This window comes from Podarcis vaucheri (genome assembly GCF_965113315.1).
Source record: "Podarcis vaucheri genome assembly, chromosome: 3".
Taxonomy (NCBI): Eukaryota; Metazoa; Chordata; class Lepidosauria; order Squamata; family Lacertidae; genus Podarcis; species Podarcis vaucheri.
This window is the reverse complement of record NC_138761.1, coordinates 45,524,445-45,540,624: the sequence shown is the minus strand read 5'-3', so window position 1 is coordinate 45,540,624 and position 16,180 is coordinate 45,524,445. Positions and strand designations below refer to the sequence as shown.

General features: G+C 40.6%; 1 protein-coding gene across 6 annotated transcripts in view; it reads right to left on the bottom strand.

The window, feature by feature from the left end:
• AKT3 (AKT serine/threonine kinase 3) overlaps positions 1-16,180 on the bottom strand; it is a 115,616-nt gene that overhangs the window by 12,332 nt on the left and 87,104 nt on the right. The window contains exons 11-14 of one of the 6 annotated variants that reach the window (XR_014217442.1): positions 13,314-13,528; positions 11,346-11,433; positions 7,569-7,683; positions 6,292-6,351 (exon numbers count right to left, since the gene is read on the bottom strand). Coding sequence is in view for 4 of the 6 variants with exons in the window: in XM_082215061.1 (XP_082071187.1) it covers positions 6,292-6,351; positions 11,346-11,433; positions 13,314-13,528 (363 nt within the window). In the remaining 2 variants the exon portion in view is untranslated. Of the gene's footprint in view, positions 1-6,291; positions 6,352-6,402; positions 7,684-11,345; positions 11,434-13,313; positions 13,529-16,180 lie in introns of those variants that run through there. The other 5 variants (XR_014217443.1, XM_082215061.1, XM_082215063.1 and 2 more) reach the window with 5 other exon arrangements.

The window sequence follows — 16,180 nt, the reverse complement described above, 5'->3', positions numbered from 1 at the left end:
GGGGGCCCTCCTGGGCAGTGTGGAAAGTGGCATGGGTAGGTACAGAAACGGGGGAATCACCTCCACGCCCTCTTACATTAGCTGAATTTCATACACTGTACCTTGTATGTTGCATCATTCATTACTACTAGTGGCAGCATTTTAAGACATGTCTGAAGTGCCCACTACAAGGTATCTCTCCCCCCCCCCCCGTGCTGCTCCTGTTGCATTTTACAAGCAAGAACTTTCTAATAAAAAGCAATGGATAGGTAGCTCAACCTATGACTCAAACAAACATGTTTAATCGCATCTTGAATAACAACTCACTGCATTTGCAAAAAAAGTTTATTATTATCAGAATATAAAATTCCTAGTTACACCCGTGTGACCACTGTATAACAACAACATTCAATGTGTTTCAATTAACTGGGTAAAACTGTAATATTTTAAACATTTTAGTGGCAAACAATCTGCTTTTGACTTTCACTGTGTTTTGGTATGAATACAACACTTAGCAGTACCAGCATTTTATTATTTGTACCCCGGTGACCCTGGGCGGCTTCCAGCATATACAATATAAAAAGAAAAGGTAGGTATATAGGGCAGCATTGGGAAGATCCCATAAAGATACAAAGTGCACTGGAGGAGCCAGATGCTAATGAGGTTTCTACAAAGTAAAAGCCTGAGAGAAAGCTGTAAAAAAACCTGAGATATGGAGACATGATCCACCCCCTTCAAGCGCTGTTCTGTCCAACCCTTGGGGAAGGATGGAGGCTTTTAAGTTCCCATAATCTACCCTCACTAGGTACACTGCAACATGCTCAGCCTTATTATATAACAGAAGGACCACACACATTTAAAATATGAGGATGCAGTGCCTCCACCGCTGACCAATATCACGTAAGTAAAACATGTGTGCAACAACCTCACTAATAGGAAGGAAGGATCATTCTACGAAAAGCTTTCACACAACCTTCCCATTTTACATAAACAGTGGCTAATCTTAATTATGATTTGTTGAAGCAAGCCAGCTTCACTTTAAAGTTGGTTTGCTTTAAACAGACTGCAGAAGCCATTCCAGAGCAGGGAAAAGGGAAGGTGGGACCTTGTGAACCTGGTAGAAGGCGACACTCTTTCCTGTTCTAATAAACCATGGTTTACTGTGAAGTCCAAGCACAGCCATGATGTACATCAAGATTCATTTCTCAACTGTGCATAGCAGCTTATAACTCCATCTGTTTTTATTAATTACATTTTTCTATACTACTCTTCTTCATGGAGCTCAGGGGGAATAGTGAGCCTCACAACTAAATGGGGGTTTGAACCTCAATCTCCAAACAGAGAAAACACAGGAAGCTGGATTATCTAGCTCAGTATTGGCTAGACTAAAATAAGTCAAATTTACATACTGATGATTAGACTATACATAATATGCAATGGCCCTGATCCAACTATGCAAACACACAGCTGATGGGTTTATGCATGTGTAAAGTAAAAAAGGTAAAGGACCCCAGGACAGTTAAGTCCAGTCAAAAGTGACTATGGGGTGTGGCGCTCATCTCGCTTCAGGACGAGGGAGCTGGTGTTCATCCACAGACAGCTTTCCGGGTCATGTGGCCAGCATGACTAAAGTGCTTCTGGTGAAATGGAACACTGTGACAGAAGCCAGAGTGCATGGAAACACCATTTACCTTCCCGCCACAGTGGTACCTATTCATCAACTCAAAGTGCTAGGTTGGCAGAAGCTGGGAAAGAGCAATGGGAGCTCACTCTGTTGTGCAGATTCGAACTGCCAACCTTTCAATCAGCAAGCTCAAGAGGCTCAGTGGTTTAGACCACAGCGCCACCCACGTCCCACCTCTATGCACATGTAGTCTCTTTAAAAAGCATTTTAGCAGAGAGAAGGTTGACTAAATCTAACTGTTCAACTGCATCTCTTCCTTCTCATAGCCATCATTACTCTTTTTAAAAATAGCTCCATGCACTCAGCCATGGTAGCTGGATCAGGGAGATAGAACATGTGCAACAATCATGTGCTTTCTCATCCAACTACACTGGAGCAAATGCATTTTATGTTCTCAAAGTAGCAAATAAACGTTCAGAGCTGATAAGTCAGTATTACATAGCCTCAACCACATTTCCAGGATTAATTCCCAAAATAAAAAGCAACACCCTGCATTGCTTCAAAGTTTCTTAATACAGTTGTACCTTGTTTGTCGAACGCCCTGGAACTCGGATGTTTTGGCTCCCGAACGAGCGAAACCCGGAAGTGACTGTTTTGAACGTTCTTTTGGAAGCCAAATGTCCGGTGGAGCTTCCTGCAGCCAATCAGAAGCAGCGATTTGGAAGTCGAACTTCCTCCTGGGCCGTGTTCAGAAAGTGGCGGTGGGGGATGAGTGTTCAGACCCCTGGGCTCTCACTTGTGGGGTGCCTCAGGGTTCTGTCCTCTCCCCCATGCTTTTCAACATCTACATGCAGCTGCTGGGAGAGATCATCAGGGGGTTTGGGCTGGGTGTCTATCAATATGCGGATGATACCCAGTTCTACCACTCTTTTAAATCAGAACCAGTGAAGACGGTGAAAGTCCTGTATGAGTATCTGGAGGCGGTTGGAGGATGGTCAATTCTGTGTCCAGGGCAGCTGTTTATCAGCTCCATCTGGTATGCAGGCTGAGACCCTACCTGCCCGCCGACTGTCTCGCCGGAGTAGTGCATGCTCTAGTTATCTCTCGCTTGGACTACTGCAATGCGCTCTACGTGGGGCTACCTTTGAAGGTGACCCGGAAACTACAACTAATCCAGAATGCAGCAGCTAGACTGGTGACTGGGAGCAGTTGCCAAGACCACATAACACAGGTTTTGAAAGACCTACATTGGCTCCCAGTATGTTTCCAGGCACAATTCAAAGTGTTGGTGCTGACCTTTAAAGCCCTAAACGGCCTCGGTCCAGTATACCTAAAGGAGCATCTCCATCCCCATCATTCTGCCCAGACGTCCAGCACTGAGGGCTTTCTGGTGGTTCCCTCAACAGTGAGAAGCCAAGTTACATGGAACCAGGCAGAGGGCCTTCTTGGTAATGGCATCCGCCCTGCGGAACGCCCTCCCACCAGATGTCAAAGAGAACAACAACTACCAGACTTTTAGAAGACATCTGAAGGCAGCCCTGTTTAGGGAAGCTTTTAATGTTTGACAGACTACTGTATTTTAATTTTTTGTTGGAAGCCGCCAAGAGTGGCTGGTCAAATGGGCAGGGTATAAATAAATTATTACTATTGTTATTGTTAATTTTTTGTTGTTGTTATTATTATTATTATTCCGTTCGACTTCCAAGGTACGACTGTTGTTCACATATCCAGGGTACATAGGCGAAAAATATAATGGAGCAACACTAGAAGTGTAAGAACATAAACATAGTTAAACAGAACTATTATTGAAAAAGTATTGCATTCTGAATCCCAAACAGCTAAAATGAAAATCAGTTCATAGGCATGAGTGCCACAATATGTCAGGCACACATCCATTGAGTCAAGCAAAACATTTCTATTCCAACACACCATTCCTGCCTTAACTGCTGTCCCACTTTCATGAGACTTCCTGGTTTGGTAAATCAGATTTCCACGATGTCTACATCATTAAGCAGTCTCCATAAAATAGGTTTGTAAACCAGGATTCTGTTCTTCAAACTTTGGTTTGTTAAAGATCACTTAAACCAGGAAAACCTTGCAAGGGAAAGAGAAGAGGGAGTGCTCCAGCAAGCCCACAATATACACTGGATCATAAATGTTACAGTGGAACTGATCCACTGTGTTGATTGCAAAGGGTACTCAGAACATGAAAAAATCCATCCAATATTTGACAGCAAGCCATGGCTTATTAATCTTCGGTCCAAGCCATAGTCCTACTAAAGATGTTGCTACAATTGTTCACGTTTAACTCAAATCTTATTTGATTCAGACGCTCAGACGTTTGCCTAGGAGAGTTGTGCAGATCCACCTGTAGACTTCTAACGTAGCAGGGATAGTGTGATGCTGATTGCGCCTGCACAAGGGCGCTATACGTGGAGCTGCCAACATGCCTGCCGCATCAGGACCACCAAGCAAATCCAGGCCACAGTCTCATCAAAGCCACTGTGGCTTGGTCACTTCATTTGAACTTGGATTAAGTTCGCTTTCAAGCATACTCAGAGGAAAAGTAGTGCAAAAGCTCTCCCACTCTATTGCTGCAGTTATACGACAGTTCCTTTCTAATTCCTCTTGCATATTATGCACATTGAAATCTAGACCTTTAGTCAAGTTTAAGCCCTACTAGTCAACATAGTTCATTCCTAACATCCCATATGACACTGGAGGTGAAACAATCCACAGATATGGCCATTGTTGCCCTCCCTCCCTACCCAGTGAACTGACATGTTTTAGTTGAGACTTTACTAACTTCACTGCTTAATAAGTTGCACGTTTGTGTGTCATGAAGAAAACAGCACAAAAGGCACAAGCAGATACCACAGAGCTTGAGTCAGGTCTCAGAGTTCTGTTTTTACTGAGCCCTCCATGCCATACCCCACACTGTTCTAGAAGGTTCCCCCAACCCTCAGAAGCAGTTTGGCAAGGGGCTACGGCAGGTAAGGGAGATCGGTAAAAATTGACAGCCCCACTTACACAAACAGAAGTGTTCTCTACCAGCATAAAGCAACCGTCAGACAAAAGTATAAGCATGTTAACATTATCAGCAATATTCATTATTGAGAAGACTGCCTGTTCTGGACAGAATTGTATTTCCCCTAAAGGAGAAAGTTTGTAGCTTGGAGCTGCTCTTATAGTCATCATTGTCTCCTTAGGCCAGGCATCCCCACACTCGGCCCTCCAGCTGTTTTGGGATGACAATTCCCATCATCCCTGACCACTGGTCCTGTTAGCTAGGGATGGTGGGAGTTGTAGTCCCTAAACAGCTGGAGGGCCGAGTTTGGGGGTGCCTGCCTTAGGCCCAGGCAGCTGGTTTACCAGCTACAACTTCTGCTCTGCCAAGATACTACATGCTCTGGTAACCAATGCCCTCTACAGGGAACTGCCCTTGAAGATGATCTAAAAGTTGGATCTACTGCAGAATGTGGCGGCCAAGTTACTGACCAGTGCCATAAAGTGGATTCATATAGCAGCTATAATTAAGGACTGGCACTGGCTGCCTGTTTGCTACAGGGCCAAATTTAAGATGTTGTGTCTCTAAAGCTCTATATGGCCTACGACACAAGTATCAGAAGGACTGCTTCCCTTCTTACCTGCCATCCCATTAAGATTTGTGGGAGAGGCCCTGCTCACAGTTCCGTGAGCATCCATAACTCGTTAAGTGACAATGTGGAACACAACCTTCTCAAACTCTCTCTCCATCAAGATCAATCCCTACACTGTTGTGCATTAGATTAGGATGCATTTATTTTCCCAAGTTTATAGATATGGCTGATGTAAAAGATAGACTGCTGTGGGACTGTCTAGAGTTCTGATTTCTTGGTAGGTTGTTTCACTCCGAGACCTATTTTATACTGTAGGTTTTATTGTTCTTGTGTATTATTAATATGTTGTTATGGGGGCTCTTGGGTTGAAAGGCCTAATACAAATTTAATAAATGAAAATGTAATCTCAGTGAAATAATCCTGAGAAAAAAGCAGCAAATACCAAAATTTAAAAAAACCTATAGACTCCTGTCAGTTTCAAAACTAAGATATAAAAGCATTCCTTGCATAAATCTAAATGGTATTTTTGACCCTCAAAATATGCCATAGTAATTTACTAGCAGAAAATATAAAAACCCCAACTTAGTTTAATGCTGCAAAACCTATTAAAAGTTATGTGAATGCAAGTCTCAAGAAACAAAATGAGACTTATTTCTGACTACATATGGGATTGGGCTCTTACATTAAGCACTTTTAAAATAATGTCTAAAGAGTGACCAAGACTGTTCGTAGATCACAAAATTTTACTTCCATTTCCACCATTCCAGCTATCACAATGTTTCTCCTTCCTCACAAACTTCTGGCATAACTTATTATCCTCTGCCCCCCTCCTGAAGTACCTTGGTTGTCTGTGCTGCTGGTTCCATCTCATAGATCTTTTGCTCCCAGTGTACAGTAGGGTAAGGGAGCAACACAAGCACTTTCCAATTGCACTCCTGGGATATTTATACTCTGAGTCTAATGTTATTTATTGTCAAAAATAACTGTACACATTACATCCTACAAAATATTCCTTTGGTAACAGAAGTTTATGGAAACTGTCAAAACAAATCACCCAATTTTAGAGGGAAACCCTCTAAAAAACATTACCAGCTTCTGAAGAACTCTTGTCAAGAAATGAGGAACCAGCACATGGAACTTCAACACCACCTCCAGAAGAAAATAAGAGAAATGCAGTAAGAAACCCCTTCCTAACAATATTCCTTCTATAGTGGCATCATGAAAAATATAATAAAAAATATACGTTAAGGAAGTGATGAACAGCTAGAGTTAGAGTTGGGTAAGGACACAATGCCTGATGTTTAACTTTTTTAAAAAAATGAATAAACAGATGCTCTTCCTTTGTTTCTAGATTTTCTAATGAGAACTGTAACTGCACCTCAAAAAAGGTTGCTAGAAAATCTAGGAAGTGCTCTAAAACTGTGCAAAAAACACCCACTATAGGTTATGTGTAGAGAACAATTTTACACAAATAGCATTGGAGATGACTTAGTTCCTACAGCAACAACTCACACTTGTCAGTGTCAATTTTTCATGTGGATACTGAAACAGATAGACTGTAACACTGCAAATCTTTCAGGATTTCAGGACTTTTGGGGTGCCATGTGGCAAACATAATCACGGCTAGGATCCAGAGAAGAGCAAGCAAAGTTCTGCTTGCACAATGGGACATTATTTCAAGTGCAGTGCGTTGTGCAAAGACCACTCCTAAGGCCAAAGGGACACTTCAGGGTGGTGTGGAATGTGGTACGGGGCTACAGGTAGAGGAGCTGTGAAAACGGGGGTTCCTTTGATCCATGCTTACTATTTTACAGTAAATGAATTGGTTGAGAAACCTACCCTTGATCTAAAGCAACTGAAGTCTGCATCTACTACACTATAAGGACACAACACTGTCTTAATAGCCCTTTATGGATTAAAACCTGAAACAGCAGTGGTCAGTGTGACAGGGCAGTGCTGGCCTTGTGGCAGTAGTGTCACTTACCAAGATGAGGTGGGATGGGACAAGGTGGTAGCAAGACTGGGGTGGCACAGGTGCACAACGGAGCCAATCTGGTGCTTCCGTTGCCCTGGCCTTGGCATTATCTTGCCCCTGTACTAGGACAACAGCAGCGACACCACTAACAGGAAGCCAGCTCCATGGCATTGCCATGCCAGCTGACCCTGCCCTAAAGTATACTGAACAGGAAGCTATGGTTGGCTCTTCAGCACTCCTGGTGACCCGTCTGTTAAGCCATTAAGCTAGCATCTGCAACCAACCTAGCACCGCTTCAAGTTCCAAATTGCCTTCAGGAATAGAGTGTGCTGGAAAAGTATGAACAATGGTTGCCATGTCTAAGTATGGAAATGGTCATTAGCCTACTCACCAAATGTAGTTAAAGGAAAGCATTACTGGCCATGTCACAGCGATGGCCAGAAAATCTATGTGCAGCAACAGATTCAGAAGCATCACAAGACTGCAACCTAAGTGAGCAGAAGAAGCTGAAACACCATTAATTACTTGTGTCCTCAAGCCTCCTAGATCAAACAGCTTTCTATCAATAATTATTTGAGTTGGGTTCTCCCCTCCCCCATGGATTCAGCTTCAGTTGGTTCATCTGCAACCACACCCCAATCACAGACAGACACTATGGAAGCATGGAAGCTTTGTGATAGACACACCATCCTGTCCTCTTTATCTATCAGTAAAGAGAACAAACATAGCTTTCTCTATACTAACACATTGAGCAGGCGACACCCACTTTCATCCCAGATTCTGGTATAGGAAAAGAAAAGAGCTGGACTACATGGAATCAAAATGAGGGAACAACCAAAAGCAAATAAAAAAACAAAACAAACAAAAAACCCTATCAGTTTAAAATAGTAGTGCCCACAGCACCATTACTGAAACCACAGCAGGGGATGTACGCAATCCAGACTAATAATTTTTCTTAGCTTGAATGTGTTGCATACAGACTGGACTAATAATGCAATTACCACTAAAGCCTTTTGGATATAGTCAGCTGTAACTTAAATCTAAATATATCTTTACTATTTGAATCCGTGCTATATTTAATAATAAATACTAAAATAATAATTTATATATGTGACCCCAAAATATGATGTACAGTGGTATTTCAGTTTAAGAACAGTCCTGTTTAAGAACAGTTCAGTTTACAAACTCCGCAAAACTGGAAACAGTGTTCCGGTTTGAGAACTTTATCTTGGTCTAAGAACAGAATCCTAACAGTGGAAGGGCACTGGCGGTGGGAGGCCTCATTCGGGAAAGCACGCCTCAGTTTAAGAACGGTTTTGGTTTAAGAACGGACTTCCGGAACGGATTAAGTTCGTAAACCGAGGTGCCACTGTACTTAGATCACAGAAAGGTTCATCAAGTTCAGTGTCATGCATATTCAACATTAGTCATATTCCAAGTAGACCTGCTGAAATTAAAAGGACATTAGGTCCATTAATTTCAGTAGATCTAGTCTGAGTAGAATTTAGCTGAACACAACCTTAATAGTTTAAGGAGCTCAGATAGCTCATGTGCAAGTACCTAAGGTGGAAGAAACACCACTCTCACTTTTTAATTAAATGTGAGCAGCTACAAGCTCTAAAACTGAAATAGAAACAAGGTTTATGAGCTGGGATGAGGATTATGGAAATTACAGACTGCCATCACCACCAAATTTTGACAATGCCCCACCACCACACACACCACTGGCATGCGCCCCCATAAGGCTGTCTCTGAGAGAATGTGACCCTTGGAATGAAAGCTTTCCCACCCCTAAATTAAATACATTTGCCACATCCTAGAAAAAGGCTAACGTAATTTCAGCAAACAGCTTAACATCTATGATAATAATGTGTAAACCAGAACCAAACAACAAATAAAATGTGAATTTTCAAGAATTCATGATACCAAATCAAACATTTTATTATTTTAATGGAGATTACTAAGATTTCTTCGCAACCTTTGTCAGTCCAGAATCAAATGCTCTGGCCTCATTTGCAGAAGCTGCCTCTGCCCAGTTTTAGCCCATCTTCTCTCCCCAAGCAGCACCGCTTGTTCTACCCCACACCATTCTGAAGAGTCCCTCAACCTTCATAAACAACCTTTAGGGGATGCAGGGAGCTGTGGTGCAAAATAAGTGGGGAAGTCCCCCTCCACTCATGGTTCTTGGGTTCCAACCCATTGAGGTTTTCTGAATAATTCCTCACCTTCTGGCTCTTGCTACATGTTCCATGAGTCTCTTAGTGCAGACTGAGTTACTCTGCCAGAAATTTACACCAATGCACTGTACTATGTGGTTACATTCAATCAGGGTTGGGAAGCCTTTCCTGGCCAGTGGAGGACCAAATCGGACAAACAGGTGCTATCAGTGATGCTGACCTAACCCCAACTGTCGGGGCTTCAAACTGCAGCATGGTGCTGTTTGAGAGACCTTTTGCAAAGAGCCCAGCAGTGAGGGCTCTTTGCAAAAGGGCTTTCAAACATCCCCATACCTATTTTGGCTATGTGTGCCTATTACTAGAAGAGTAACCGGCAAGTGCAGCCAAACTGAGCTAGAATGAACCCCTCACTCACTAATGGACAAGCGGAAGATTCAATCCTGCTGGCTGCAAGGGCTTACTTCACCAGGGCATTCCCCATGGAGTTGAACCCATAGGACTGACTCCCCAGTAGGACTGAACCTTCCACTACTTGCTGATGAGTAAAGGGTTCAAACTTGCCAGCTGCAGGAGTGTGCTTTGCCAGCACATTCCCTACCGCTAATGCACAGACTCCAGCAGGACTGAACCCTGTCCTCCTAACAATTTGATGGACAAGGAAATGACCTTGCAAGCCAACTTGGACCCTTGGTGGGCCAGGATCGACTTGGCCAGTGGTTCCCCTTGCTTGCATTAAACAATATAAAAATAATAATATTTTTTTAAAAAAGGAATCTACTAAATAAAGTACAAATTTGACTCACTGTATTATTCTTTCATTTGGGCATCGGTCAAAACAGTATTTAGTATGTATTTAATTGCATTTATTTTTATAAACTTTATTACTTTAATTTTTGGAAAAGTTCAGCACTTGTGGTTGGGGAAAAGGTTACATGAACAAATCAGTCTGATACAAAGATTGACCTAAAACACCATTTTTCACCTTAACAGAGGGGGTTGGCCAAGGCAGAATAAGACAAGAAAAAATCCTCCAAGGCTCAAACATGAATTGAAGGTTCTAGAGAAGGGATGTTTGCCTGAGAGGCTAAAGAATATTTAAAACCCTTTAAGAATCTAGAATCAATTTCATAGAAATACATTTTTGAAATAAAAATAATTTGTCAAGTCATGATGAATTACACTAGCATGCCCTTCAAACGTAATGAGGCAAGATGCAGCACAACAGCATAAAAAGTATATTTCTGTAATACAAATATCCTAGCCTATTTCCTTTTTGACCATCACACATATATTTAAAACATACCACAGTTATCATTTGCAAAAGAGAAACAAGTAAAAAATGTATTACATTTGTACAAAGAGATGCTGCCTAATAGTTCTTTTGTGATGATTTGAACAGAAAGCAAGCAAAAATAATTGTTACGTTCAAAAATATATTTTTATGACAGAACAAAGTTTTTAGGGGATGGGGTAATTTATATTTAGCAAGAATGATCTCAACCTAATTGGGGTAGGGAGAAAGACGCTGACATTTCATAATTAGGAATGGATTAATAGCCATACAATTTCTGACTGAGAATACCCAACCCAAATTAATGCAGATGTGTAGCTCCTCTTAGATATCCCCAATTTGTAGCTTTGTGTAAAAAACTAAATTCACCCCCTGGTCCCTATTCTGGATAGCTAGTAGTTTGGGCTGTAGACTGGCACACACAGAAGTGACTTGAAAACAGAATTCCACATCCACTTCTAGCTGTCATAGGGTGCTTCTGGGTTTCTGACATTTCCAAGTCATATTAAGTTCAGTAGTAGAGAAATGCACATACTCAAAGATCCCACTGAAACCACTGGGACTTAAAAGCGCTGAATTTTGGCCTGTGGTTTCACTAGTTTATGGAACTATAAAAATTGCTGTTTTCCAAATGTTTACCTTTTTTAAAAATCTAGATGTGCAATATCTTAAGCATTCAGTGCATCCTACACAAACCTACCTTTTTATCATATACATCTTGCCAGTTCACTCCAGCAAAGAAACTGTGTCGCATAATTTCTTTAGCATCATCTGGTCCTCCACCAAGACTATTTGGGAAAGTATAAATTACATATGTCTTATTAGCAAAAAACAAAGCAAAGCAGGATGCTCTTTTTACCTACAAAGTTTAGTTTCACCAAAAATTAAAACCATTCAATGAACAGCACAACATTTGACAAATATGTTACTTACCTGTTTGATGTGTATTCATGTTGGAGGTTAATGGATTCATTTTTTCAAAATTAAGAATGCACACATCTAGTATTAATACCCTAAAGAGCAAGGCTTGGAGTTCATGTATTCCCACCCACACTAGCTACAACCTGCAATTCAGTTGAGCAGGTCTGGGAATGCAGGGAGTGCTCATGTGGAGAGATTTTAAAAAAAATAATTTCTATTGCAAATATGTATTTCATACAAGACAAGTAATACACAAGATGCACGAAGTACTTGCATTTCCTGTTCTGTTTTGAGTCATCACATCACCTAAGATGTTCTAAAATTAAAAAGCAGTTTTGCATATGGGGTGTACTATAAATAGGCCTCAAGACTCTTGAACTACAAAGACTTCTAGTAACCTGAGCACAGATTTTGAAACACAGCAGCTAAGGACCTTTCCCATCCCCTACAGTACATCTACATCTGATGTACATTTCTATTTTATTTTATTTTATTTTATTACCTACTATGCCTTGGAATTCATCCCAAATGTGACACTTCCGTGTTGAATTTCAATGCCTGCTTTCACCTCTCAAAATAATTTTGCTTCTATTACTGTTTAGGTTCTCATCTCCCTGCTTGCTTTAAAAGATAACGTTGCCATTAATCAACATCTTTTTCACGCTCCTTCCACCTTCTCTCCTTTAGCATAATTAGGCTATCTTACATTACCATTGTAAACATTAGGCCACGGGTAGGGGATCATCTTATAAACAAACTAAAACAAGTCCACCTTTGGCTTGATTTTGAACTGGTGGTAGAGGGCAACTAGCTTGTTCATCACACCACTCAAGAGCTCCATGTCTTTTAATTCATATATGCAGAGCTGCTTTTAGTTTATTTCTAAATAATACTTGTGTTATGGCATTTTTAGTAATTTACTGAAACCACTGGGAAGATGTATTTGAAAGACAGGATGAAAATCTAAATGTGTATTAATAATTCTGACACAGCATGTTCTTTCCAAGCCTCCACCTCTATGGAACATTAATCAGGAATGTGATTTCAGAAGATTATGAGCCCTAAGACATATTTTAGCCAGCCCTTGAGGTTGCTTCTGCACTACCCACTTAATCCCGAGTTATCATCAAGCTGATCAGCGGAGAACAGAGCATACAAGCAAAGGTTAACTCTTCCTGGAGGCAGAGTCAAAAGGTGCCTTTAAAAAGGAAACTTCCTGTGGTCCGCTGGAATGGGAGGTAACCTTTCCTCAACTTCAAGTTCATGACAATCCCCAACTGGTGGGTGGCCCCTCTGAGGAACCTCTTTGACCTTAGATTGTTTTCTCACACAGCAGTGGTCTACCAGGGGGAAGGCACTGCCTAGGACCACTGCCTATCTCCTGAGGGCGTCTGGAGCCAGGCCTTGTTCTTGGTCTGTCTTAAGAAAATCAAGAATGACACCAGTGCCTGAAGAATGAACAAAATGCACAAAAATCCCTAGAAGGGCCTGCTACTCTAGGGGCAATATTTGACCTGAAAACATTCAACCCTTCCCTCAATCAATCTTTATTGTGGTCAAAGACCAGACAGCAACATTCAACCCTTTAAGCAACATATACAGAATGCTGTGCAGAAAAGAATTTGCACAAGGATTCTGGCAGACCCCAGAACTAGTCATCTATGTGTGCTATGTGTGCTACAAACCCTTTATGCATTTTAGGATGAAAATGCCTACTTGTGCTTAATTGGCATTCTGTCAGACTTACCGTTTATTTGGATCTTTTATCAGGAGACCTGAAAGTAGTGATTTTGCATCGGATGACAATGTTCGGGGAAATTTTATATCCTCCATTAGTATGAGTTCAAAAAGTTTTTCATGATCTTGGTTGTAGAATGGCAACCTGCCACACATCATTTCATACATAACAACTCCAAGGCCCCACCAATCCACTGCACGGCCATAGTCATTGTCTTCCAAAACCTAAAACAGGAACAGGAAGGTACTGAAATTTACACTAGTCATTACTTTAAAGGGTGTGTGTCCATTTTATAGTGTAGGTAGCCTGACCACTATTAAACTTTTTTATTATTATTTCATGTCGTATTTCATGACTCCGTCCTTTTTAAACCAGGTGTAATACTTGTAAAGTAAGGGAGTCTCCCTCACTTTCATCACCCTCTGCTTCCACTATGAGAAGACAGGTGTGGCTGCCACCAGGTCAAGGGGGCTCCCCTCACATCCTCTTCCAGATGCCTGTCTTTGAACAATGCAAACTAGCCATGCTATAGGGCATGAGTTGGAAGGCTGGGTGGGGATGTGGGAAGAACTTAAATACTTCCTTTGTAATAAACATGCACCAGTAAAATAACTTTGGAAGCAAGGAGCACTGGAATTCATCCATATGCAAGGGCTGAAGCTACACCATACCCAATCAAGGCCCCCAACTGCTAAGTAGATGAGGTAATGTGAAAATTCAGCAGAAGCACATGTGGAGAGCCAGCGCTAGCCTCCTGGCACTGGTGTTGCTATAGCTTACCTGGCTAGTGCCGGGAAAGGGCAGAACTAGGTAAGTGGTTTGCAGATGCGCCAGCACTTTCCAGTTAAGCTGTAGAAATGCCAGTGTGAGAAGGGTGGCTCTGTCCCACCCACCAGCTGCTACAATGCAAATATCTTAAGCTTAGGTGTATGTCAAGTATTTACAAAAATGCTTTACTTAAATTAAAACAAAATATTAGGGCTTTTAACCATAATAATGTTTTAGTAAGTTATTGATTCTTCGGGCTAGGTGCCTTTCATTGCAGTGCTGCTTGTGTGGTAAAATATTTCATTTTTCAATATTGTATTAGGAAAATATGATACTTGCTTGTTACTGAAGCATGGAACAAGTTATCTTGACTGTTAAGCACAGTAAAAAGCAATACAACTACCCCCCTTTTTCTGCAACTAAATTTTATTACTCTAATGTTCTCATTCCACAGATGTTTACTCTAGTAAGTTTTACAGTACTGACTTCAATGGGACTCATTTCCAAGAACATGTGCGTCATTTTTTTTTATTCATTATAAAATATACAAAAATACGCTACAATACAATCATCATAATAAGACATTTTATAAGGATTATTGTAAAATAATTTTGTCATATACGATCAAGGTTTCATCCCGAGTTCTTGTTTTGTTATCTGTAACTTGGCAATCAAATAAATTTTTATTTTTACACTATTACAGAAGTGCATTTTTCTAGGTTTCCAAAGCCACCTTATTCAACCTTCCCCATCTGTCACCATCTGCTTCTTTTTAGCATGCACTTTTTGTGTGATCACATAAGCATGTGAAAAATAAGTAACATTCAGATGATTATCCACTCGTACATTTGAGGACTGGGCATAATAAAAGTCAACTGCCAAAAATGTACTTAGCACTTAATTTTGTTGGGTCTTGCATGTGAGCTACATTGGATTTTTTAAACTGTTTTACAATTGGAGGATTGAACAGGTATTGCTAACTCAACAGAAAAGCTGGAAGCTCAAATAATTAGTTTAGCTTCTGATTGTGTTGCCTTTTACAGATGGATTTTCATAATGTATTTGCAATTTTTTAAAAATTTTGTTGGTAAGGTCTTATGATAGATGTTTAAGAGATTTTTTTCTAATATTAAATAAGTAAATGAACAGAATAATAGTTTCCTATTTTTCTCAAAGAACATAAGCATTGAAACATTTCTCTAATTAAACAGAAAAATTAAAATATACTGTATTCTGAGCCATTCTTTGAAGGATGGGTGTCAAAGAACTAAAGAACTGAACAACTAAATTGACAGGTTTAATTGGATTCTAATATTGACAACTGTGCAAGAACTCTTGTTTGCTATCTACCTAGTACTTTTTGTGTTTTTATGAAGCTTCCAGTGATCTGTCATCTGAGGGACTTACAAATTCTGCACCTGTTTAGCTTCAGTAACAGTGAAGCATCAGAAATTCCAGACAGGGTGCACATCACACCCTGCAGGATGGGCATATAAAGGAAGAACAGTTACAATGCAGAAGTTGTGCAACATTTCTACAAGAGGTTCCTGTTTAGAAATTGTTGAGTTTGCATATTACTGTTACTTGTACAGTAGCTACCAAGAGAACCAACTTTCACATACTTGCAGCCTATATTTGCCATAAAAGTGAGATCAGAGCTTTCCCAACTTTTCATGTTGGTGACACACTTTTTAGACATGTATCATTTCACAAAACAGTAATTCAGTTTTACTAACAAACCGGAGGTTAAACTAACCCCTTTCCAGTGACACACCTACACATCACAGCTGACACACTAATGTGTCAGGTACAGACCCCATACAGCATGATAACAAGTGAAGTGAAGTACATAGATAATGTACAAAATAAACCAGCTGCTTTATCTAAACATAGATCTAAATGCAACCAAATATTAGACCACTTAGGATCTTGATTTCAATCGTTATTACAACAAAAGGACCCAGTTATCTACTGCTTCAACTGAAAGAAAGACAGGACTCAACTATCACCTAGAAGCTTCCTTATCACACTAAATAGGACTATGGTGTTTTCTGGCACATGGCTCAGTTCACTGATATAAATGGAAACAAGAATTGCCCTATTAGTAC